Source organism: Brassica oleracea, chromosome C8 (genome assembly GCF_000695525.1).
Source record: "Brassica oleracea var. oleracea cultivar TO1000 chromosome C8, BOL, whole genome shotgun sequence".
Taxonomy (NCBI): domain Eukaryota; kingdom Viridiplantae; phylum Streptophyta; class Magnoliopsida; order Brassicales; family Brassicaceae; genus Brassica; species Brassica oleracea.
This window is the reverse complement of record NC_027755.1, coordinates 13,523,983-13,550,448: the sequence shown is the minus strand read 5'-3', so window position 1 is coordinate 13,550,448 and position 26,466 is coordinate 13,523,983. Positions and strand designations below refer to the sequence as shown.

Genomic DNA, 26,466 nt, shown 5'->3' with positions numbered 1-26,466 from the left:
TTTCCGTCGGAATATCCGTCAGAATACCGCTGTTTTCTTGTAGTGATAGTTATACAACCATTTCTAGATTCTGGTTAGTTAAGAGATTTTTGTCGAGAGGCTATTTTTCATTTATTTTTTGAGATGCAAATTACCCATGAAGGCTGAGGACATGTGAAACTCAGGGGTCGCATCGAAAATTGTAATACCAGTTGTTTTATGTTATCATTATGTTGAGCTTTTTGTCTTGTTTAACTATTTGGCATATTTTGTTTGGTAGCTAAGCTTAAGTTGATCGATTAATATATCTCGTAGTAAACCCATTTGTGACAATCTTTCTAGTAAGAATAAGTCTCAGATGATAAAGTCACCTGACTTTTAATATTTTCACAGTAGAATCTTATTCGAGAATAAGTCTCAGATTTCAGTGAGTGTTTGTAGCACAAAGTGTAGTATGAACCTTGGCCTATTGAGTAAAATTGTTTTGGGCGTTTTGGTTTCAGGTGTCCTCAACTTATTGCGAGGCGAGGAAACTATGTTGCAAATGCAGGCAGCATGTATACCTTTAGTACTTACAGGGCGTGATTTTTGTGTCAGTGCAATCACTGGATCAGGTAAGTTATACTTGTTTTTGTGTATTATCAGTCATGGTCTCTTGTTTTCTTGTGTAAAGATTTGTCAAGGACTTGTAAAGAATCAGACTGATTGATGATGCTTTGTGTTTATATAAACTATGTAAACACCAAACTTTTATTCACAACACAACACTCTTCTTCATTCATCACGCATCTTCTCTCATCAGTCATCATCTCTTTTGAATCAACATTCTTGTTCATCCAACACTTTTGTTCTTGTTCTTAATTTTTTTTTTAAGAACCCCAAAATAAGAGACCCAAAATTAAGACAATACTTAACTAAAGTTCTCAATTAGTTTTAATTACTAAAATAATGAATAAGAAACCTAAATGGGGTTATGGGTTAATCATGCTCTAAGGCCCATTTCCAAAGTCTACAACTCAAATCTATGTTTTCGTTTTTGAAGAAGCACAAATCTATCTTATGTTTTTAATTGATGCTTAACCTATGTAGTAGACAGAAGTGTGACAATTTTTGTTGTTGTTCATGTTCTTCTTGACTTTCCAAATTTTGATATGCAGAGTTGGAGATGTAGGAGTTGGGATAGAGAAGGTAATCGTTCCTTGTATTATTAGTATTGCTGATTGAGTTTGTCAATAAAATAACTAACTTGATACAATGTGAGAGCCTGATAAAGGCAAAACCATCTAACATGGCCTTTTACTTTTAGTGAGTATAGGAATAAATGAGAGCAAATCCTTATAAATATAGAATCTATATTTATTTGTTGAATATTAACGATAGAATTAAAAAAAAATTCTTGATTCTGACGATAGCCTTTTAGTCTGACTGTTTAAGAAATTTGAAGTTAAGATGCAACACTTGCATCGCCATTTCACATTTCCAAAACTCGAATAACCTTTAATAATATACATTGATTCATGTTTACTTGATTATACAGTATACATATAAATGGACAACTCATAAAAACTTAGTCAATATATATTTTTAGATATAAAAATTATTAGAAAAGTTTGTCATTTGATACGATAAAGTTGGAGAAAATTAAGTTCACACGATAAGGTCTTTTCGAACTGAACGGACGTTTTTTTTTCATGTTGCAAATAGTCGCGAACGTTGCCTACTTGCCTTTAGCGAGGCTGCATCTTTTCCGGTAAGTTTCGTCGTTTGGTGTCCAATACCACAGACGTACGTAGCACTTTCATGCCCATAGTCCAAGCCAAGTCAACTTCATACATAAATATAAGTGGTGCATGTGTACTATGTGAACTGTGATTCAAGCTTAGATATATCTTGAGCTGTGATTAATTATGACTATTTGGGTACCTTATGACACCAGTGACATTTGGTGATACCCATTTGTTGTAACGCAATGTTGTCCTTGGTTTTTCCAACTTCCTGTTGCAACCGGTGCAAGAAACGTAAGACCACTCATTTTGTTGTAAGACACAGGCGATCTTAGCTATACACAAAAAGTTAGCTTCATGATTCTTAGCAGAGGGGGTTAGAGGAAACATTAGTGGGGATTTTGAAACTGCGGCCGTAACAGAATAAAGAGTTATGGACACCTGGTCAGTGGACTTGGATAGGACGATAGGTAGGTGTGAAGATCTGCAATCAACACCAGTTCTTCTTTTCTGAATTCCAGCCATTGTCTCATCACGTGTAGCCACAATCGCTGCAACTCCCAAGTTGCTGTCCAAATATATATTTTCTGAAACAAACAAAGTAGTTTAGGCTAATATTAGACGTCAATAAATCTTGCGTTTGAGGAGGATATTAAAACTAAAAATAAGTATTAATGTGTTGGGCAGAAGCGATATTCAAATAAGCTCTAACTCGCAGTTGTGTACTGAAGCATTAGCATGAAGTTCGAAAATATGAACATAGAGACACATAAACGTGAGACTTTTAACTGACTTATTCGTAAACTCTTGGATGGCAAGAACGTTGGTGTCAAAATAGTGTAAGCCAGAGATTGAGATGTAAGTATACCAAGTTTTCTATTTACTTATATATGATTAAGTCTACACAGTTGAGCAAACCTTGAAATATTTTGGAATCCACCGTGGTCACCACCATGACTAAGTTGGTTGTCTTGCCTGAGGTAAGGCGACCCCGAAAAGTTGTGGCAGCTGTCATTTCAGAAAGATAAGTAGAACACGACGGAGCTGGGGAAGCGAGAACATCACATGGAGAGAGTTCTAGGTGAAAAGGTTAAGGACTTTTGGGGAGGATAAATTAAGCGTTAGGGATTTAGATGTGGTTCTCCCTGTTGGGGCCTAAACGATTTATAGTGGTATCTTTGTGTCGTTATGCGACGCTTGAGATGACAATGTGTGAAAAAATAATAATGGAGAGAGGGGAAAAAAGTAATTTAATGAGACCAGAGACAACCTTAATTATCTTTTGATGCTTCAACTTCTGAGAGTACATTGCATCGTTTAACTTGGGAGGAAAAGGGATACAGAGAATCATGGAATTGGATGAGCTTCATCGCATATGGGAATAGATCCAATCGCAGCTAGTTTCAATGATTAGGGTGAAAACACCGTCCCAGCAATCTGTTTAAGGTAGTGGGCCGAGGTTTAAAGGTATAATGTTCCGTATACACACTGCCTTACGTTTTAATCCGAGTAACTCAGCCCTTTTACCTATTAAATACACGTGTTTTTCAATTAGATTTTTTTAAATGAAATTTGTTTTTAGTGGGACTCACATGCTGAGGTGGATAGCTTTAGGAACGAAGAAACTGTCCTATTATAATACTCTCTCCGTTTCAAAAAGATTCATATTTTAGAAAAAAAAATTGTTTCAAAAAGATATATGTTTTACATTGTCAATACTTAAATTAATTTCAAATTGTAAACTTCAAAAAACATAATGATGTTTATAAAAAATTTATTAGTTAAAAGTTGTGGAAAATAGATGATAACATAAAATAATGCATTGGCAGATAAAATTTGATATGTTTTCTTCCTAAAACATACATCTTTCTGAAATAGATGGAGTATAGATTACTAGTGGTGTGGTTGTTTAATATTTTATATTTTTTTGGTGCTGATTTGTTGTGAAAACTTAATTGTCCATAATGATTTGAATAGGGATGTTATTGCTAGACATTTAAAAGTAGTGAGCTTTTATATTAAACCGACCCATTGTAGCTCATAATTTGTCAAAATTAAGAACTTGTGAACTTTACTTTTTTTTACTCATCATGTCTATTTTTCGTTAAGAATCATCATTTGGGTTTGGTGTATTTTCAGGGTAAATCGTATTAAGCAATTATTTGAAATTTAGGGGACTATATATATATTAAAATTTTGGATATTGTTTTATTATTTGAAATGTTATATACATATGGAGCAGGTCATTAATTTTTTCCCCTTTTAATCTCACTGCAATGTCCGAAGTCAGGCCCGAAAGCATAATTGGATAAACGAATAGTAGACTGTCCAGCTTAAGAAACTATAGAAAAGATACATGTCTGAAGTTTGTATTTTTGTATCGGAATATCTTGAAGAACACCTTCTCGAAAGTTCAGATTCTGAGGAATGAATTAGTAATATTTTATTAATAAACGTTGATTAAGTCGTAAATGAAGTAAAAGCCATTATAAAATATTAGACCATCTCCAATGGTTTACTCTATTTTTTACTTTAAAATATAATAATACTAAAATAAAATAATTCTATAATAGAGTGATGAACAAAAAAAAATTATTTTATATCTGGAATAAACCTATTTTTCACTCTATTATAGAGTGATAAATAGAGTACCATTGAAGCAGTTTTACTATAAACTCTATTTTAGAATGAAAAATAGAGTAAGGTTGGAGATGTTTTTAGTAATAATTAATGAAAAAGTCTTTTACAACATTTTGCATTATTTGTTTTTGTACAAACAGTTACAGTACCTTCAGCGGTCATCCGCCTGAGATAGTAAAGAAAATGCCAAAAGAATATCTTGCTGAAGAGATGAATTCACTTTTATTTCTTGCATTTTTCTTTTCCAATCAACACTGATATTAAGATTCTCTTTGTTGACGAGTCTTGTGTGTAGTTGCAATATTTATATGTGATGTTTGCATTTGGTCTAATTTGATGCCCTCTATACTTCAAATGTACCTAAATTTGAGTATATAAATGTAAACAAACCGAAATCACAAATTCAGCCAGCAAGAATATGAAAGACTGGAAAATGTAAATTTTCTGCTTTCTCTATGCATGCTTTCATGTGTATCTATCCATTATTAGCTTTTCTCTATTGGTGTTTCTTATTAGCTTCCAAATGTGTCTTTGCACCAGGAGAAAGTGCTGTGTAGGGCTTGCTTTGAAAAAGAATCAGTTTGGTGTTGCTTCCATGTGATGTAGACACCGTGTTCTCTGCATGTATGATGATTACTCATATTATAATTACTAACTCAAGTTTGCATTTCGCACTCGGCTGGAAATACTTTATAAAATAGGAACATGTGAGGCCGTATCATAGTTATTAAATCTCATAGCTAACTCAGCTGCTGCCATGTTCATACGTTGTGTAGCAATTGAGGAACGACTACCTGTATAGGACGTATGAGTTTATGAATGTGTCTAACTTTGGCCCCATGTTAAACAGTAGGATATGTGAGTTTGATGCTCCAAACAATCTCTCCTTTTCACTGTCTACAGAGTTCCTAAACTTTTTATGAGTGTTTTGCTGAATTTATTTTATTTGTATGAATGAATCAGCATTTAAGTAAAAAAAAATAGGTGTATTGTATACATATGGCTTTTTGTAGAAACCTCACCGATACATTTGTAATAACAAACATCATACAAAGTTTGTATAATATGCGTCTTCCTTTTTGTATTCTGGTTTTGGGTAAATGACTTCAGTACTCGACTTAAATAGAATAAAGACCCATACATGTATCTACTGTGTTCTAAGCCAGTCTCGAGAACAAAAGAAACTACATGTAACTTTATAAAAGCCTAGTTTTACATAGTTCATAGATGAGGTTTAGATGTATCAATTTATTCTTCAGCTTCATCCCCTTCTTATGAACCGGCTGATTCGATGTTGGCTCCACGAGCAGCAACCACCACATTACATAAGCCAAAAGTTCTTCACAGTGAGAGAAGGCAAAATCCAAATGAGCATATTCAAACTCATTGTCAGAAGCATCAACAACACATGTTTCTCTCATCACCCTGTAATGTTTCCTAAACATTGAAGGTCTAATCACTTTATCTTTCTTTCTAGCTACTAAATCCACAGTGACATCAACAAACCCATAGAACTATCCAAGATCCAACGCTTAGGAGACCCGTAAACCTCCATATTTGCTTCAACACTATCATAATCAAACATTTTAAACATACTACTACGTTTCATCTGAGCAAGATGCAGAACCACACAGAAGAATACATGGGCCATATCGTTCATGTTATAGTGAGGCAAACCCATGACTCCACCAACTACATAACTCATCAATGTTTGGACCAATCCACCAACAGCAGGATAGTTGTGCAAATCTAGAGCTAACTTGTTGAGAAGCATACGGAAGAATCTAGTGGGGATGTAGAAAGCGGGAACAATCCTGGATAGTAGCGGCTCAAGAGAAGGGATGTGTGCTCTATTAACGTAAAATGCAGGTTGGAGTCTTCGTGAAACCCAGCAGGAGAAATCATGATCAGTCTAGAGAGTCTGTGTAGTTTTCTCTTCGATTCTACGGGTGATTGATTACATACATCAAAATAGCAGCCCCCCCTAGGTTTTGAGAGAGAATGTAGAGCTTATAAGGTACTACCTCTTCCATATTAGGCTGGTAAAGTCTCAGTTCTGAAGTTTTGATTTCGTGAATCTTCTCTATCAGTGCGGGGATATCCTCTTTTGGATGCTCATTGACGGAGTAACTCCAGAAACTGCATTTTATTCAGGATCCATGAAGAACCAGTTTGTTTCTATACAACTCACTCTTGTGACAAAAATGTTTTTGCTGATCTCTTGAAACTAAACCGCGGAAGTTCCCTAGGTAAACATCGTACCCTAACAAGAAGAAACAGAATGAATCATATGGTAAATCTTTACTATATAGTTATCACAAAGAGATTTGAGAAATAAGTATTGTTTTGGCGCTGACCTTGAGCATAAGCCGCAAAAGAAGGATATCCACCAACTCCATTAGATACCTATCTGAAGATAAAAGGAACAGATGAGATAGAGAGGTAACAAAATAAGTCATCAAAGAGATAGACTGTGAAACTCACCCCATTGAAGAATCTAAAACACCATGCTGCAAGAAAACAGCTTTCTTAAAAGGAACTTACTAAACCACAATGGACTATATACCTTGAATGCTACAGAGTGGGAGGAGTGGGTTAATTACGTAGAATCTGGGAGGGAAAGTAGTTATCAATGCAGATGTGAGACGTCACGGAGAGGCGATCGTCGTCTTTGATCCCTGCAACTTTGGTGGGCAGAGAGACGAAACTCTAACGCAAGAAGACGCTAAACATATTCTCATGGGCCTACATTACTAAAGCCTAACAAATTTTAATTAGAAAAATTCAAGCCCAAACCAAAAATAAAGCCCAATCGAAAATACAAACGAGAGTTTTTGCCCGAAAGAGAGAAAAAAACTCTATTTTATTAGTATAGATAGATAGATAGATCTGAAAAGTAAATTTACTGATTTGTCATGTTTTCCACATATTTTTACGTAATTTGCTTAATTGTCATGTTTTCACTTTTAGTTATTAGTTATTTTACTTCAGTCATTAGTTTGTCATATTCAATAGCACTTGTAACTCTACCTAAAATTTGATACCACTTTTCAAATTTACCTTTAAATAATAAATAAGTTAAGTTTATTATGAAAAATATAAAATTAACCATCTTAAATCATTTATTTCACGTTTTCATATATAATTTAACATAATAAGATAAAAAATTTCAGAAAAGTTATGCAAAAATAGTTTAAATATTTTTAGTGATTTAGTTGATAATTTATCATTATCTTAAAAATAATAAAAAATTCTAACGATAATATCATAGTTAACTTTATATTATATTTACGTTACTAATATTAAAATATTATATATAGGTTTATATAATATTTGGTTTAGTAATATTAAACCGACACTATTTTAATATATATATCACATGAGAATGAATCATCTATCTTTTAAGATTACTTTTTTAGGACAATCAAAATCTCTCATTGTAAGAATTTATGAAAAAAGTTGGCTGATTTTTTTGAAATCACTTTAAAATTTAGAGAGTTTAAAGTCATTATTACCCTTAATAAATAGTTAGATTAGATTTGTTAATATAAAATTATCCATAATAAAAAAAATAATCAATTTGATAATCATCATTACCTAAAAATATTTTATATTATGTTATCCAAAAATATTTTACATCATAGTATTTGAGAAGTGATTTTGTTTATTTGTTATATTCTCCATAATTTTTAAGGTAATTTTACTAATTTGTCATGTTCTCCTTAATTTTGGTAATTTTACTTATTTGTCATTAGTTCATTAATTTAAATTTAAATTTGATTATTTGTCACGTTCTCCATAATTTTAAGTATCTTTTTCTTATTTGACATATACTACATAATTTAAGGTAATTTTGTTTAGTTATCATTAATTTAAATTTTAAAATCATATCTGTTACTCCAAATGCAACATAATCTATCTTATCTTATAGTTAAATAATAGTATATATATATAATAAGAAAGTTATATGTAAGTACTATATTGAATCCATCTATAATGCCGATTATATCTTAATATTATATTATAATAATAATGTACCGACTCTATATTAGTATATACAGTTGTCATCATACATTTGATGGACGATGTTTTTAAGAGGAAGCCAATTTCTCTTGTTTTATTGGAGTTTTTGTTTTGGTTAGAGATTGTTACAAGATTAAAGTTAAAGTATTGAAATCATAGAATACATAAAAAAAAATTCAAAAATCGTTTCGATAGAATTGTATTGGTACCAGTATAAATAGTATTTTATCTTTTGTTATTGATTTGCATAATTACTCGATTTGATGTTCGTCACGTATTTTGTAAAAAACAAATTAGGGAAATGAGATTCATGCTTCTATTGATGAAAGTTCTCTTGATAACTTCCGATCTAAGTTATCTCAAAGAGACTTTTTATCCTGAGTAATTTCACCAACTATACCACATAATATAGAATATGATTTTAAGATAAACTTATATAGAACAACTACAATCATTCATTGTCATGATTTTCTTAAAGAGTTGGCAAATAATTATTTTAAAGAATTTAAAGAAATATTAAGACGAGTATGAATAAGAAGTTTTCGTTGGCGAGTTTTCTACACACATATATATATATATCATATTGTGTTTTAATTGATGTGTCTTATGTATGCTTTCTTTGTTCGTCAGTTCCTCATTCTAATGTTTTGTGTTTAGTTATTATTGGCAAGGTTGTGAATGTTGAACCTTTAGAAAATCTTATGGCAAAAAAAGATTTTTAACTAAGTTAAAATGAACTAATAATGAGATAATGTAGACAGTATTTAATTTTATATTGTTATATTTTTATGACGTGATTCTAATTTAAAATTTTAAAATTTAGTGATATGTGTTTAACATGTATGATATGGTCTGAGTATACAAAATAAGTATCAAATTTAATTTAAATCTAATGAGGCATCATGTTTTGTGTGTGTTGCCCGATTTGTTTCTGTACGAGAAAACAAAAAGGTCTTATTTTTTTGTTATTATTTCTAAGATCTAAATTGTTGATAATATATGATGTTTATTGGCTATTGTTATTTTTTTGAGGTTTAGCAGTAATTGTTTCTAATAAATTCAATGCCACTGAAATTATTTTTGATCCAAAATTACAAGAATTGTTTTATTTCAGATCAAAGTTACCTAATGATGATTTGGTTATTTCTAGAGAAGACTTTGATCCAAAATCTATACCTTTTAAAGTAGATTTATATGTTGAATTTTTCGTTAATAATCCAATAAGATTTATAACCGGAATGAATGTATCGAATGAGGCATGTTGTGCTTATTGAATATTTTAGTTATAGTAATTGAATGTGGTTTGAACTTATAAAATCTGATTTTTTTTTTTGAAAATTTAGCATCTATTTTTTAATATCACCACTCTTCGATATTGAAAGGAATCTAACAATACTAAAAGGAAGATATGCTCAAAGGAGAGGCATGCCACATCATTTTAAAAAATCGTCCAATAAGAGTTTTCTAATTTGCCACGTCATTTGCTTAAGTCAATACAAACAATACCGAGCCATATGTTTGGGCTCATAATCCTAATAATTCGCCATAACCCATTTAAAGTCCCACCTTACCTAATATTCGACGCAAGAAAAGATTCCCTGGCTCTTCCACTTCCCTGCGTATCTGAATTTATTATCCCCTCCACGTCCTTCAGTTCTGCTCTTTACTCCTTTCATCCGAATAACGTTATCGTTCCGACTCCTTTTGTTTATCACCTTATATAAACCCCTTCACCACGAATCTCTGCCTCTCGCAGAATTCACCAGAAAAAACATATACAACAAAGATAAGCTCGAATCAAAAGTTGCAGAGAAGCAATCAAATATCGATTCGCAGAAGACGAATCTCGATGAAATTTAGGCGTCCAATAAATAGCTGAAGAAACTCACCTAGAGTGGATCAGACTCTCCCTTAGATAACATCCCTTTTTTGAATTTGAATCCTAGCCGGTTCGTTCAGATTCTAGGTTTTGATGTTAAGATCCGTACGGAACTTCATCAAATACCGTGAAGGAATAGAATTGACGAGCTGGAATCCCGTCTCCATAATCGTCCGAAACACGTCCACCGAACCGTCTTTCTCTGCAGTGATAATGTGCATGAAAATGTGAATCTTAACAAACGGGTCTTTCTGATTATCAGGTATGCTCCCTTTTGCCCTGGAAACAATACCTGTAACAAATGCTTCGGAAGTTATTTCCATTTCTGGATGGGTTTTGTTAGAGCTCTAGATTGAAAGATAACACTTATATTCCTAATTCAATTCCGTTAGGATACCCAAAGCTTCAATAGTCTTGGATATATTAGTAATTTATTTTTTTCATCTTTATCTTATAACACACTGACTGGTGTGTGTCTGTGGGACTATTTCACCACGAAAGATGATGCTGTTACGCAAGTCTTCATGAGAAAGATGATATAATCTCTTATTGCTAAATTTGTGATTAAGAGGTTTGCCTTTTTTCAGAACCACTTTTGTTATGAAAGTTAGAACTTCTCTAGACGGTTTCTTTGTGTTTTATTTAAGTTAAACGCAGTGATAGCATTGCAGGCCATGTAACCGATGTGTTGAAGGGTTTGCTCACAATTCCAGGGTAAGATTTGGTGGTTTAACACATGAATCTAAATCTCTGCTGTTTTTTTTCTTATCCATAAGCTTACTCTTTGGATGTTTGGTTTAATCAGTGGCTCAATAATTGCGATTGGGAAAAGGAACTACACCACTTTCATACTTCTAATGGTTTTGGTCTTGCCCATGGTTTGTACTGTTTCTCTCAACTACTTAAAACAGAAACCTATAGCTCATTCAAGTTCAACATTGATTGGCTTTTGTTGCAACAGCTAATGATAAAATGTGGAACAGCCATGCCATATTTTTCAGATGTTTTGTGGCCAAGAAAGGGACGGAAACCAAACTCAAGAGAAGGCTTCATGTAGTGTTCCCTAGATGGCCTCTTCCTACAATATATGTATGCTCTTCACACTTGCTTATTTCTCATGAAATCTAATGCAATTTCTCTTGCCTTATGAAGTTTGTAATGTTTTGTGTTCTTACTGGTTAAGTTGGTTTTGTTAACGGCCTATGTTTCAGCAGCCATGGGTAGCTATTCCTCTTTCATCTGGTTCTCATCAGAAAGGTAACTCTTACAGTCTCCTACCCATAAAGCTAGCAAAATTACTATGTTTCAGATTTCGTTCTTTAACAAGTAATGCTCAAATACTTGCAGAGGATGAGAACATATGACTACATATTAGCAATGTGGGAGGAGGAGAATCACTTTACAGAAGATGAAAGCTCCGATTTTGATTCGCCTGAAAGACCAAGACAAATGTTGATCTCAAAGTTTATGTTCAAGAAAGTATATAATGTGAATACATAACTCTTTTTCAGTTAATATTTTTCTCTTCTCAAATATAGTATTCGGGTCTCAACAAAATTAGCAGAGACCATCCAGAAACATAGAAGGAGATTGACGTTCAACTTCTTCCATGCTGATCAACAAGGAACCATGTTTCCATGTAAGCATAAATCCATGGAAGCTAATCACTTTAAGCTGGTATCGAGACTGGTGACCTCTGTGGAAGAAGACAGGCTGTTCTATTTTAGTCCAGGAATCAATGGATCAAACTCAGACAAGACTCTAAAGTTCGTAACCTCTGGTCTTTCTTCCCAAAAAAAAGTAGTGCTTCTGAAATCTGTTGTCGCATCGGATCAGAGATTGATGATATGGTGACAGCCAAAAGGATTTACCATAATGAATTTTCACAATTCGGATTGGCCTTTATCAAGAAAGAATAAATATGTTAGCAAAGTAAATAACTTTATGAAACTAACAATTATAAACTCCCAATAAAAACCAACTGTATTAATCTACATCTTTTTAGGAAATTAATTAATTAAAACAAATAAAAGTTACAATTATTTAAAAAATAGAACTGATGGCCCATCATGTTATTTATATATAAACATTTAATGCTTTTTTAATAACTCAGATGTTTTAGATCAATCAAATTTTAACATTTAATCCAGCAAGTCATTCTAAATAAGCATATAATCTAAAAGTTGAATCACTTTTACAGGAAAAAAATACTCACCTTTTCATAAAAAAAAAATATTTAATAAAAGAATAAAATATACATATAAAATTAATAAAATATACATATAAAATTAGTCTGCGGGTTGCACAGTATCAGTAACTCATGTTTCAGAGAACTCCTTCATTTGATTGTTAGTAGAAAACTATACTTTTGTTATTTGGTTTGAAAATTCGATTTTGCGGTTTTGATGAAAAGACTCGAATTTCCATAATCAAACACATCTATGATTTCAATCCCAATATATAAAAGGGGTTAAGGAAGCCCTCTGCCACGTCGGATTGAAAAATCAGCCTATCAGATATCATGTTTTTGCCATGTCATCATCGAACTGGTCTTAGATTTTGGGGTTTTAACATTTTAAACGGTCCAATTCAAGCCATGTCACGTGTAGGAAGTGTAAAGTTTTGATCTTCTCCGACTTTTCGATTTCGTCGTCACCGATCAAGATCTCTCCACTTCGCCATTACTGTAACTCACTTTTATGAATCTACTGTAACTCACTTTCAAGAATCTATTATGCTCTTTAAACCTTCTTTAATGGTTTCGTTCCACTTCCCCTCTTTCTCATTCTATATAGAGAGATTCATGTCATAATAAATCCATTTCTAATCGAAAACCTCCACTGAAGAAGCTACAGCTACGACAATTAAATCCACCGGGAATTCACAAGTTGTGAACTCCTGGTACAGAAGCTTCTTACTGATGGAAAATCCGGTACGGTCCGGTCACAAGAAAACACTGAGATGTTTTGAGAGGCTGTGAGTAAATTCAATAATTCTTTTACTAAAGTTTGAATCTTGGAACATGAATCTTTGAATTGTGTCTAAATCTAGATGTTTTGTTCATTTCTCTTGGTATCAGACGAAATCAAGGCTGAAGATGTTGATGTGAGCCCTAAGATGATGTTGCGTATGCATCTATGTTCCCTTCTCTTCAGTTTAGCCTTATTCTATTTTCGTTTTTATTGTATAAAAATCATCCCTAACTTGCAGTTTTTTTCCCCACAGATTTTTGACACTCTTTTCTTTACATACTATGCGTATGAGTGTGTGAGCTAAGCTTGCTTGATGAATTGTTTGGCAATTGGTTACCTTTTGATTAATAGAAATCTTACTTTTAGATACTAATTGCAGGCTTACGTCAGCCCACAACAACCATAAGTTTATTCCCTTGTGAAGCTTCCATGGCGGCGGCTCAAAGATTTAATATGTTTCCTCTGCAAGCTTTTCTAACTCATCTTCCTGTCTCCCTAAGTAAGCTGACCCCAAAATGACATAGACTACTACTACTATGCATGATCTGTTTCAAAACATGATGTATAGTAAAGTTAAGAATTTTTTTCCTCTTTGACAAATTTACAGTGATATTTTGAAAAACAGATTTGTGAGGGAATGAAAACATATATGTGGTTCATACGCTTGCCATTCATAAGCAGTACAGAAAAATGAAGTTAAGAAGAGAAACCTTTTTATAACCTTTGCCTTCGATTTCTTAAAGAGTTAGACTCTTTGTATCATGCACAATGAAGTATATGAAGAGAAACAGAACGCATATCACCCAAATCCACAGATCATTACTCAAGCTCCTGCAGAAAAAAAATACCATGTGAGCTAAAACCTCCAAAACTTGATTGTTCATATTTATAGTGATCTGTAGCTCAGAAACAATATTTAATACTGATTTGGTCAGCCGAGAACTAAATGGGGGAACATCTAGAGGGAGCGTCTCGATAGATCTGCAGTGCGGGTCCAAGCCATGTTCAGGTCTATGAAAGTTCAAGACGATGAAGCTCATGTAAGATTATGTTTTGATTTTATCATTTTCTGAACCTCTCAGTTTAGAAAACACACACACATAGACTAAATGGTACTTGAATAAACAGAGAGTATTTGTTTATGGCGTGATGCAGTTGGAGTATGAGTTTGCAAGATATTTGGTCAGAATGGCGGCTATGAGATGTGAATCTAAGAGAATCTGGTGTCGAGATTATATTAACGGAAAGGGTACTCTCCACCTCCGAAACTGGCTTTGGATCAAATATTATAATCAAATAGTTGAAGATAGACTACTGGTTTTTGTCTTTTTGTTGAAACAGCTTCTCAGACTTGAGTCAAAGGTATTGTTTTACTATATCGATGTTGTATTTTGGAGATCTTTTTGGATCATTCACTATGGTTTTGACTATGTTTAATGATTCAATGTATTGTTTTTTTTTTGAATCAGAAACAACTAGCTCAAATATTTGAGAGAGTAAAGTCTGTGGATCTGCATCCTACAGAACCATGACAATTTCAAGCATTTGATTATTCTTTCATGCAGCTTAGTTGTAGTGATTGAAAGACAACTTTAGACTACTTGGTATCCTTAATTTTGTGGAGTAGAAGCATGTATGTTGCTTTTATAGTTTTTACCTTTATTTTCTACTACGCATGACTTGGGAACTGACATCACATTATCTTGCAGGTTTCTAGCAAGTTTCTGTTCTGTAACTTTGTGTATTTGGAACTACCGGACACATATGGGTGAATAATTTTATTTTCTTTCTGTTTTCATATGCACTATTATTAAATGGAAAAAAGTTGCGATGAGTAATGATCAAAAGTGCAATTGGAAGATTATTGTTTCTATGAGGTTTCATAAAAGAAAAGACTAAGGTTTTTGAGACGATGCCAACATTCTTAATTTAGAGTCATTGTTGGTTTATATGTTTTAAATATCAAGTTTTGGTCATGATTTGTTGAAGAATTTTGTTCTTTAAAAAAAAAAAGTTTGTTCTTTAGTTTGGTTTGGTTTGCACAATGATATTATTTTTGTGTTTGGATCAATTTTTGATTCAATACTATTTCTATTATGAAAGTGTTCAAGTTAGTATTAAAACTCAATGGTTAGTTGAGGATGTTAAGTTGATTACAGAAAAAAAGAACTCAATGAATCTCAAGTCAAAGTTTACACCAGTTGTAAGTTTAGAGATTTTTTTAATCCTACTTATAATTATATATATGACTTCTAATAATAAAAAATAACAAATTGTGAGTTTAAACTATTTTAAATTTGTTAGACAAAAGATAATGAATATATGCAAACAAATTTAAATTTTTTACCAGTTGAATAGTTTAAAATCGACAATTATGGTCATATATAAGTGTCAACTTTTATAACTTAACTAAAACTTATACGAACACCCCGGGCATAGCCCGGGAAAATCCCTAGTATATTTAAATACTGTATAAAATGATGCGAAGTGAAATTAATGGGATAAAATTTAAGTCCTATAAATATTCGGGTTAATTATGTTGAACCCTTCTTGATACGCCTTAAATTGAGGATCACTCTAAGGTTGGTGGATTGGATAAGCCTTCCACCGAATGAGCTAGAAAGCACAAACGATCAAGGGATGTGGATCGAATGGTGACACAAGAGGTGCGGAAAGTCTCTTGATACTACCAACTTCTAGGCCCGAAGATATGACCCCCTCCGACGACTCAGAAGATAAGATGTTCGATGAAGAACAAATGATTCAACAAGTTAAAAGGAAATGTTTTTATTAAAAAGTTGAATGATTAAAACAATGCAATAGCAAACCTTTATATAATGGGCTGTGGAAGAAATAATTATTCTAGTCAATCCTAGAAACTATAAAGCTCTTAAAACCATAAAGACTTGACTAGGAATATTGACTTGACCAAAGATCAAGACTATTGACCGAATATTGAAAGTTTTGGTCGCAAAACTCTTCGACGGGTTCCGTCCTTTTGCATGGTTGAATATCTCGGAATTTCCATCGGATTGATATATTATACGACCATGGCTTGTATTTTCTTGGTGGGTCGTTCTTGGACAAATCCAAACACTGATTTCTTATTGAGCATAAGGCCTCCACGTTCTGCAAGCCCATTAGCTTCTCTCGGTCTAGAACTTCATGGATCAAACCGATAAGGCCCATAAAATGCCCATTAAGCCAAGCTATGATCAGTTGCTTAGCTGGTTCGTACCTTAAGCTACTCGTTGAGACATAGCTGATGATTTGGGTCGCATCACTTCTTGAGCCATGTTTTAAAAGTCAGAATTATGGCTAAAGCTTTTAATATGGTTGTTCCCATTTTAACATCCATAGTTAAGAGGCATGAAACACCAAACTAGGGGTAGAACGGATCCAGTTATCAAGGAAATTTAGGGCATCCTGATTTGTCGGATCCATGGATTTAGCATCTGGATCAGGATTCGTAGCTTCCGGATTCGTGGTTTCCGGATATTTAGATTTTGGACATCCATGTAGATATTATACTACTTGCGGATATCCCCGCAGGTATCCAGATCCGAATCCAGATTCATAAAATAATTAGAAAAGTTATATTTGTAAAAATACTAAAATTTTAAAATAATACATAAATTAAATATTTATACAAGATTTATATTAATATATATATGCATATAATATTATAAAATTTAAAATATGATATTGTAAAACTAATTTTATGTATAAATATTAATATATCAAATGTACTTTTTAATAAAATTTAATACATAGATGGAAAATAATCTCCTATAACAAAACTCAAATGTATTAGAGAAAGAAATATAGGCATACAGATGGCGTTACACACTTACCAAATCCCCCAACCAATTTATATAACGATCTTTCGTTTTCTTTTTGTTTATCATACTATTAGTACTTTTCAGATTTGTTTTTGTGAACACTGAAGAAAGATTTATGGCTTGTGTTGCGAACACACTATGCTTCGTTGCAGCTTTACTTCTAATCTACCAGAAGACAGCTACTTGCGGTTTCCTATCTCCTATTTTTGGTTTGTCTTCCTCTTCTCAACTCTGTTCACCCCTAGTATGCTGTGACTCATGTTAAGTTGGTTGATTTAATTTTCTGAAAAATAGATAATATATGCAAGGCAGTGGTATGTGGGAAAGGGAAATGCAAAGCATCTTCAAACGGAACTTTTAAGTATGAATGTGAGTGTGATAATGGTTGGAAGCAATTTGATCATAATCTCAAGTTTCTTCCTTGCGTCATCCCCAACTGTAAATTCTCTATCTATACATCTCTCTTTAAAATTAGTTAGTTTGGTGTGATCATATATAACATAACAATATGTATATTCATCATTCTAGGTACCTTTGATCTAAGTTGCGGTGAGGCAGGACCTCCAGCACAGCCCCCAACGCCTCCCAAAGACAACAATGCTTCATTTTTCGATGGTAACATAATCCCTAATCTCATTTGCTTCTCCATACACTATGTGTGATTGTGTATATATATATATATATATATATATATATATATGACTCTAGATGTTTCTTTATAGTTTGTCACTGGATGAATTGTGGAGAAGGGATTTGCAAAAAGAAAAATCTGTTTTTGTACAGCTGTGAATGCCGTGAAGGTTACAGCAATTTTATGAATATCGCCACATCGCCTTGCTTTAAGCAATGTAAGAAAAAAAAATTGGTATTATTGATTGTCAATTGAACCATATATTTTATTTGAGGTTTTTTTTTTAAAAAAAAAATGTTTTAAAAAAAAAATGTTTTGGAAGGTGCACTTGGACAGGACTGCTTGAACCCTGGGACCCCTTCGAACTCATCATCGAACGCATCATCGTCATCTCCACCTGCTCTACCTGACGGCAGCAAGAGCCAAGGTTTGATTGACTCGTTAAGATCTTAATCAAGATAGCATATACTTATTAAGATGATAAGTATTACACTTCAGATTTGTTTAAATTACAGCAACAGGACCAAATCTAAGAGGATCGTCATTGTGGTTGATATCATCTATGATATGTGTCTCTCTAGCACCATGGAGGCTGCTCTGTATCTGAACTCTTTTACTTTAGAATTCAAATTTTGTATACAAGTCGATTCCTTTTGAATTTGATATTGTGGATGGGTACTGTTTTTTCTTCTTTAATTTTCTATGTTTCATTCTTGTGTTAAGACAAATATTATAGGCCATCAACGGTCTCTACCAGAGTTTTTCACCAACAATTAATAATAAAAATTATACAAGTGAAGAACCAATCTTATAAAAAAACTAGAAATAGTATTGAGAAAGTAATTAGCAACATGTGTTTTTATTGGCCAAATAAGAAAAATATATAATAATGATGAGCAACTCTATTCAGTATATATATATATTCAATTGCAAGAAGTTCCCGATGGAATCTTATAATTTTTAGGACATAAAGCTTTACGAGAAGATCTACCAGCTCGGGAGAGTTATACAAGAAAACCTCTATAAATTGATAATGCTGGAATTTTAAAATTTTATTAATTTATAGAGATATTAATTTACAAAAAAATTATTATTTAGTTTTTGTAGATAAATTTATTCAAAGATAGGAAAAATATTTGATTTTAGTGTATATGCATTAATTTTTATTTTTTGAAATTTGACATTTATATAATTTTATTATATTATTTGGTGTATATAATATATATTGCATATAACTTAAATGTGGTTTTAGATATAATATTACTAAATCTCATCAAAAATATATTAAGTATGTTAAGATAATTATGTTGTGAAAATAAAATAAACAATATAATAATAGATTCTTAATTATATAAAATATGTATGCATATAAATTATTAACTTATAATTTTAATGGGACCATATATTTATATAGATTTTTTCTACAAAAATATTATCTTATTGTTTTATCGATTTATGTCAAAATTTGAAAGTTAGGAACGGCTAAATTTATTAATTTATAGAAATTGTTAATTTATCGAGTATTAATTTATATATGTTCTACTGTATATTTTTATCGAACAAGAAAAAATAGTTTGATCTCAGTTTCATTATTTTATTAGTAAAACCATGCAATAGTCATTACTACACCGTGAAATCTTATGTTTCGTCGGATTGTTTTATTGTTATTTTAACATCACGTTCGATAAAATAAAAATAAATTTTTAAATGAAATATGAATATATTTTGTTTGGTATTTGTATTTTTGAACATACCTATTTAAAATGAAACAAATCAAAGCTTGAATAAATAGTAAATATGTGCTTTCATAACACCAAATACATGTTTTATCATTTTCATATGTTTTAATATGGAAGTGAAGTTTAAGAATATGATTAATGAAAAAGCTATAGACTTATATTGTTTATGGATTTTATTTATGCATATATTATCATGCTTGTTTGAGTTTAGGATTGTATGTATAGCAGATGTGAGAAATAGACTCATGCGTAAATTAGCTATTCATGACTCATTTGTGTATACATGTAACCAGTAGACAAAAGATATTTTCTATCAGACGTGAAAGCCAGCGGTAGTTTGTTGTCCTTGCAACGGTTGTTTGACGTATATTTATGTACAAACGTTTTTGGGCATTAGGGTCGAGCTTAAAACTATAAATTTTGTGTAAAATTCTTTGAAAAACTAAGTATATAATGTATGCATAATGTTTATAAAATCATGGATTTCCCTATATTATTTTTTATCCAGACGAACCAATTAACGAGTATTGCTCGGTCGGTTAAAAAGCTTATAACAATATGTGACATGTCTAAGAAGAAACATGTCAGTGTTGTTTCTTCCACTGTCTACCAAAAGGTCCAAAATGCAGTTCAAGTCCTCTGTATCGCGAGTACCCAACATATTATTTGTTAAGCCCTTCCAAATCTGTTGAGTTAAAATTAGAAACTCAGTTGATAAACAAGAATAATGAATAACCATAAAACCAAGCTTCGAAAGAGAATAAGCATACTTGAATTTCATAATGAATTGAGTGAAAATAAAGCAGAACCAGTTTATCAAAGTGGTGTAAAATCAACTCAATTGTTTTCATTCTCTGATCTCTAGAAAGCAAATTATTTTCCTTCCTTGTTTGTAATGATTATACTAGGTGTTTTCCTGCACCATATGCAGAAATAAAATTTTAAAATGTAAACTATTTTTAAAATAAAATTTTGTTAATTTTTAGATTTAATTATCTGCTTATAATATTAAATTTAAAATCAATTATAAGTAAAAGTTAAGATAAAATAATTATTTTTATTAAATTTAATAATATATATATGTATATATTGAAAATTATAATCTTTGAAATATTTTTAACTATTTCTTTTGGTTAAAATATATTAAATAAAAATTTCATAAAATTAAGAAAAAAATGTTAGGTATATAACTATCAAAGCGTAAAATAAATAATATTTCTAAAAATTTTAGATATTAAAAAAATAATGGTAAGTTACGGAAGACTCAAAATTATTAAGTTCAGAGACGAGCATCTCTCTCTAAAAACTTTTCTCCAACCTCTCTCTAAAACTTCAACCACCGTTTGCCTCTTCGCCGTCGGTTTCACCGCCGGTGGTGTGAGAGGGCTTTTTTCTCTTTGTTTTTCTTCTATTTCGGTGGTGCTGAAGGCGTTTCTGGTTGCATGTTAACCCGGAAACTCTTTCTCCTCTCCGGCTGTGCGCGGTGAGGAGACCGACGGAGCTGTGGTGGACCGGAAGATGCTCTCTGAAGCGGGATTCCAGATCTGGTGTCTCTTCCTTAGCATCTGCTCGAGGACCGCAGGTGGAGGAGGTTTTTTCTCAGATCTGATACCTTTGTGGAAGTGGTGGAAACCGCATCTTGTAGTTCCGGTAAGGTCGACGGAGGGTATGCATGGCGAGTCAAGATTGGCTGGTGAAGGTCGTCTGCCCCTACGAACTTCACGGCTCCGGCGAGGTTCACAGGGGCTTCTTTGGGTCGCACTCCCCATCGCCTTCATGTGGTTGCCGTTGGAGTGGTTACAACTGGCCGGGAGAGCTCGAGATACACGTTGTTGAGGGCGGAGAGAAAGCTTCAGAGAAGGCGACAGCGGATGCAAGGGGACGGCTGAAACGTCGCTAGATCTAGGGTTTTGCTTGGATCCGGTTTTCTGTGGTTTACTATGGTTTAAGCTGGTTCGATTTTCGGGTTAAATTTTCATTGTAATCAATAACCATTTTCCGGTTTAGGCGGATAACTAATATAATATAACTTAAAAAAACTAACGGTACTGGGATTAATTATAAAATTACAACTTTTAAAAAATTGCATAAAATTTGGAAGAATTTTTAATAATAATTATGAAATTATAAAAACTAAAATTAAATAATATTTTGGAAATTGTAAAATATTATTATATTTATATTTTTACTATTATATTATTTATTATTATATTAATGATGATTTATGATTTATTACCATATTCTAAAATACTTACCAAAAATATAAATTAACATTAAATGTAAATGTCTATGTCACAATTACATTCAAGCCATGTCATTATTGTTAGTACAATATGTCATCATTTTTCTTTCAAAATCATTATAGTGATGACACATGGAAAATCACTTCTCAAATAATGTCGAGAATATCGTTGTTACATGCAGCGTCTAATTGGTAAAAATTTAATTTTCTTCTCTTTTTTAGGTGGATGTACGATCTAATTTATCTATATAATATGGTCATTTTGTAAAACCAAGTTCGTCCTTTTATTTTGTTAAAGTCTAAAAAATCAATGAGTTATTTAAACTAAAACTATATAAATGATATCAGAAAGGAAACGAAATTGCATATATATACGAGGTTAATTTTGTGAAACATGTAACATTCAGACCAAGAAAATAATTGTGAAACTAAATGTACGGACGCAAAAAATTAGAGAGGTGAGGGAGAGGCTCTCTTTTTCTTCTCCCCCCCGATCTCTTTCCCTTGTCAATTTCTCTTGATCTCAGGCCTAGTGACCGGCGGTGCCTCCACCGTCGCTCCCAATCCCCCTCTAATAGTTTTTTTTTTGGTAAAATTGTAAAGATATTATTACCAGGCTTTTATGTTTTTGACAGAATTACAAAAGAAACAAGAAGAAGATAAATGAAAATAAAAATCTAGACACAAACTCTATCAAGCCTAAGCAGTGGCAAACACAACACCCACACTGAAATCCGAAGGTTCAGCTAAGCTAGAACCAACCGCTTGCCGCAGAAGAATGAACAAGTTCAACCAAGAGTCGGAACCCGGTAATTTTGGTCTCCCCTATGATCCGCTCTTAAAGATAACGCGCGGGTGTTTGCTTTATTTTTTTATAAATCAAATATAATTATTTATATTTTTCAAATATATTTATATGATGTTGGTACTCATTCGGGTTTGGATGCCCATTTAGATTTGGTTCGGTCTCTATTCGGATTTCTGATTGTTGAGTTTGAAGAATTCAACACTATTTTTAACTATTTGTATATATTTTCAAGTATTTTGGACAATTTTAAAATATTTTATATATTTTAGATATTAAATATAAAAATAATTAATATATTTAAATTAAAAAATATGATTTAGATATAATCGGATACCCGTAATATTTTGGTTTGATCATTACTTTTTTTTATAGATATCAAAATTTTGTAAAACCGTTATATAAAATAACTTGGATTTGAAAACCGTTATATAAAATAACTTGAATTCGTAAGAAGAGGTTTTCTAATATTGTTTCCTGACAAATTAGGTTTAATGTTCTTATCACTACAAAAATGGTTTTTCTTAGCATAAAAAAGATATGATATGTCATTGTAAAAAAATTATGATATGTCATTGTTAGCGTTATTGTAACCGCTATGTCTACTCTAGCTATAATAGAACTCCTATGTATCATAGCAGTTTTAAAAATGCTATGTCTCTAAACTATATAATAGTATTTCTTATAGCTTGCTATTATCGGATAACATTATAACTAAAAATAAAATAATTAAAAATTAATCCGAAAATTAATTTAAAATTAAAAATAAAATATAATTTATTTATTTATAAATTAAAATGAAATTAAAAATAAATTTTGGTTTACAAAACTAAACCAGAAGTTTTTAAAAAAAATTAAAAATTAACCAACACATCTGTCCAAACTGGTTTACACTAAACCAAATCTAAAAGAACCTGGTTTACAAAAAAAATGCCTAAACCTAAAAAAAAAGGAAAAAACAAAAAGACAGCCTCCACTAGCCTTGCCTACTCCAGCCGCCATGAGCCTTTCCTCCTCCAGCCCGGCTCTACCTTCTCACTGTCGTCAACTGCCATAAACAGCCTCCTTCCTCCTCCGGCTCTACCTTCTTATTGTGACGACTGGGGCGAGTTCGAGAGTGGTGGTGACAAGGCGAGCTTGAGACCTTTGACGACAGAGCGAGCTCGTGACGGTGACGACAGAGCGAGCTCGTGACGGTGATGACAGAGCGAGCTCAAGACGGCGACGACGGGGTGAGACGGTGTGAGCTTGAGACCGGTGATTATGGGGGAGAACTCGAGACCATAACGACACGACGATATTCAGACTCGCCGAAGGAGACACAAAGAAGGTGGTGGTGTGATAAACTAGGGTTTATCGTGTAACAGAAAAGGGGGTGAGAGAGAGAGAGAGAGATAAGATAAGAAGATAAGATTTGTTAAGTTGATCATTTGATCCCCCAAATGTTTACAACCCAAAGATTAAATACAACTCTTGTAAATAATAAAACGACATCGTTCTCATTACTCTTTTGTTAATACTCTATTGAACCTTCCTCTTCAGCTAGAGTCTCTCCTTCACTTAAAACTTCTTCAGCCACTTCTAGCTCCTCTCACGGTTCTCTTCTTCTTCTGCACAAAGGCCATGGGCACAGCTAACTTATCAATACCCCCTCGAAGAAGACTCAGTTTGTCCTCAAGCTGGAACTGAGGAAACTGCTCCGCTAACCTTGTTACTGGTTCCCAAGTGCACTCAAACTCTGGTAAACCAACTCATCTCACTAACACTTCTGGCTGGCGGTTCTCTGCTGATCTCCTGATGTCCAATAGTTCAGCAGGCTCCGTGTTCCACTCCAACGAGGAAGATAGGATCAAGGGGATCTCCTGGACTCGAACTTGCGGTTCCACGGCCTGTTTTAACTGAGAAACATGGAAGACTGAATGAATGAGACTGTGCGACGGCAACCTCAGCTTGTAAGCCACTTTCCCCACGCGTTTCTCCACCTGATAAGGACCAAAGTATCGCAGAGCAAGTTTCTTTGCTCTCCGCGAAGCCACTGAGACTTGTCTGTAAGGACGCAGCATTAGATACACCCAATCCCCCTGTTCAAACTGCATATCTCGTCTCTTCTTGTTCGCAGCCACCTGCATTCGAGCTTGAGCAGTAGCTAGATTTTCACGCAACTCATGCAACAACGCATCCCTGTCTTGTATCATGCTCTCAACTTCTGCGGTAGCTGTAGGTACATCACCAAACCTCAACAACTTAGGAGGCCCACGCCCATATAGAGCCTTGAAAGGAGTTGATTTCGTAGAAGAGTGGTAGGAGGTGTTGTACCAATATTCAGCCCAAAGCAGCCACTGCGACCAGGAAGAGGGTTTCCTTCCAGCGAAACACCGCAAATAAGCTTCTAAGCATCTGTTCACCACCTCAAGTTGCCCATCAGATTGGAGGTGGTAGGCAGTGCTCTTATGGAGTGCAGTGCCCTGAGTTTTGAACAACTCTTCCCAAAATCGACTCAGAAAAATCTTGTCTCTATCAGAAACCATAGTCTCTGGAAAGCCGTGAAGCTTAATCACTTCCCTAACAAAAGCTTCTGCTACCAACTTCGCGGTAAACGGGTGTCGCAGAGGAATGAAATGCACATATTTCGTGAGTCTGTCCACTACTACCATGATCACATCAACTCCTTTAGAAACTGGCAGTCCCTCAACGAAGTCCAAGCTAATATCAGACCAGACTTGGGTTGGGATTGGTAAAGGAGTAAGCAAGCCCGTTGGAGATAGAGTAGAATATTTGTTCTTCGGACACACCTCACAAGATTTAATGAACTCTGTAACATAAGTGCGCATTCCCTTCCAACACACTTCTCTAGCCATCCGCTTAAACGTCTTTAACACTCCCTCGTGACCACCAATGGCGCTATCATGAAACTGCTTCATCAAGGAAGGAATGAAAGGAAACTTAGCAGGGATTACAAGTCTGCCTTCATGGAACAAATGCCCCTTCTTCACATAATAACCCCCAGGAGCTTCCTTGCCTTCTTCCAAGTCCCTAATGATCAACTGCAGACTCTCATCCTTCTCTACTTGTAGCGCTAACTCGTCGAGATCAATTGACAATGGAGCAGTCAACTGAAACTCATGTAAGTCCACCGCATCTGTAGATACAACCTTCTGTCGAGATAAAGCATCTGCCACACGATTGTCCTTTCCCGGCCTGTACTCGATCGTATAGTTGAGCCCCAGTAACTTGGACGCCCATTTTTGCTGCTCCACAGATACTGCTCTTTGCTTCAACAGGTACCGGAGGCTCTTCTGATCGGTGCGTATAGTGAACTGATTACCTGTGAGGTAATGCCGCCACTTGGTAACAGCATACACTATCGCTAAGAGTTCCCTCTCATAGACTGACTTCACTCTTCCTGAACTCGAAAATGCCTTGCTGATAAAGGCCACTGGACGGTTCTCTTGAGACAATACCGCTCCAATCCCGGTCCCTGAGGCATCAGTTTCAACCAGAAAAGGTTTAGAGAAATCCGGTAACCACAGCACATACAAAGTTGTCATCGACTTCTTCAGCCAACAAAATGCCTTCGTAGCATCATCAGACCACTTGAACCCTTCTTTCTTTAACAGATCTGTGAGTGGTCGTGCTATCTTGCCGTAACTCGCCACAAACCTCCGGTAATAACCTGTGAGACCCAAGAACCCGCATAATGCGGTAACATTCTTAGGCTGCGGCCACTCTTTCATGGCCCTAATCTTCTTAGGATCGGCAGCTACTCCCCTTGCAAAGATCACATGCCCCAGATAAGAAACGCTAGATTGCCCAAATGCACACTTCTTCTCATTGGCATAGAATTGGTGTTGTCTCAAGACTCCAAGGACCGTTTTCAGATGTTCTTGATGCTCAGCTTCGCTCTTGCTATACACCAGGATATCATCAAAGAAGACCAAAACAAATTTCCTCAGGTATGGCTTGAAGATCTCATTCATGACTGATTGGAAC

At 33.8% G+C, this 26,466-nt stretch overlaps 2 protein-coding genes and 1 pseudogene across 6 annotated transcripts; 1 reads left to right on the top strand and 2 right to left on the bottom strand.

Moving 5' to 3' along the window:
• Window positions 1–1,607: 1,607 nt before the first annotated feature.
• Window positions 1,608–2,812, bottom strand: LOC106311149. 5 transcript variants are annotated; one of them, XM_013748379.1, is made up of 4 exons: window positions 2,622–2,812; window positions 2,145–2,290; window positions 1,903–1,974; window positions 1,608–1,804 (listed from the first exon to the last, which is right to left on the bottom strand). In XM_013748379.1, exons 1-4 carry the CDS (start codon window positions 2,716–2,718, stop codon window positions 1,778–1,780), a joined length of 342 nt encoding a protein of 113 aa, XP_013603833.1. In that variant the 5' UTR covers window positions 2,719–2,812; the 3' UTR covers window positions 1,608–1,777. The 5 variants fall into 5 exon arrangements, with proteins under 5 accessions (XP_013603833.1, XP_013603831.1, XP_013603829.1 ...); XM_013748377.1 differs by having other exon boundaries at window positions 1,608–1,774; XM_013748375.1 differs by having other exon boundaries at window positions 1,903–2,290.
• Window positions 2,813–5,564: 2,752 nt separating this feature from the next.
• LOC106308700 lies at window positions 5,565–6,490 on the bottom strand (annotated as a pseudogene).
• Window positions 6,491–17,118: 10,628 nt separating this feature from the next.
• LOC106311326 lies at window positions 17,119–18,354 on the top strand. The gene is made up of 6 exons (XM_013748525.1): window positions 17,119–17,268; window positions 17,354–17,497; window positions 17,588–17,674; window positions 17,782–17,907; window positions 18,013–18,117; window positions 18,206–18,354. Exons 1-6 carry the CDS (start codon window positions 17,175–17,177, stop codon window positions 18,295–18,297), a joined length of 648 nt encoding a protein of 215 aa, XP_013603979.1. The 5' UTR covers window positions 17,119–17,174; the 3' UTR covers window positions 18,298–18,354.
• The last annotated feature ends 8,112 nt before the right edge of the window (window positions 18,355–26,466 follow it).

Coding starts and splice junctions, on each gene's coding strand:
- LOC106311149 (XM_013748374.1), bottom strand. CDS start 2,718: ATGACAGCTGCCACAACTTTTCGGGGTCGCCTTACCTCAGGCAAGACA. Junction 2,291..2,621: donor GGATTCCAAAATATTTCAAG/GTTTGCTCAACT, acceptor TGTTTGTTTCAG/AAAATATATATTTGGACAGC. Junction 1,775..1,902: donor AATGTCACTGGTGTCATAAG/GTACCCAAATAG, acceptor TGGGCATGAAAG/TGCTACGTACGTCTGTGGTA.
- LOC106311326 (XM_013748525.1), top strand. CDS start 17,175: ATGGCTTGTGTTGCGAACACACTATGCTTCGTTGCAGCTTTACTTCTA. Junction 17,269..17,353: donor TTTCCTATCTCCTATTTTTG/GTTTGTCTTCCT, acceptor TCTGAAAAATAG/ATAATATATGCAAGGCAGTG. Junction 17,498..17,587: donor TCCTTGCGTCATCCCCAACT/GTAAATTCTCTA, acceptor TCATCATTCTAG/GTACCTTTGATCTAAGTTGC.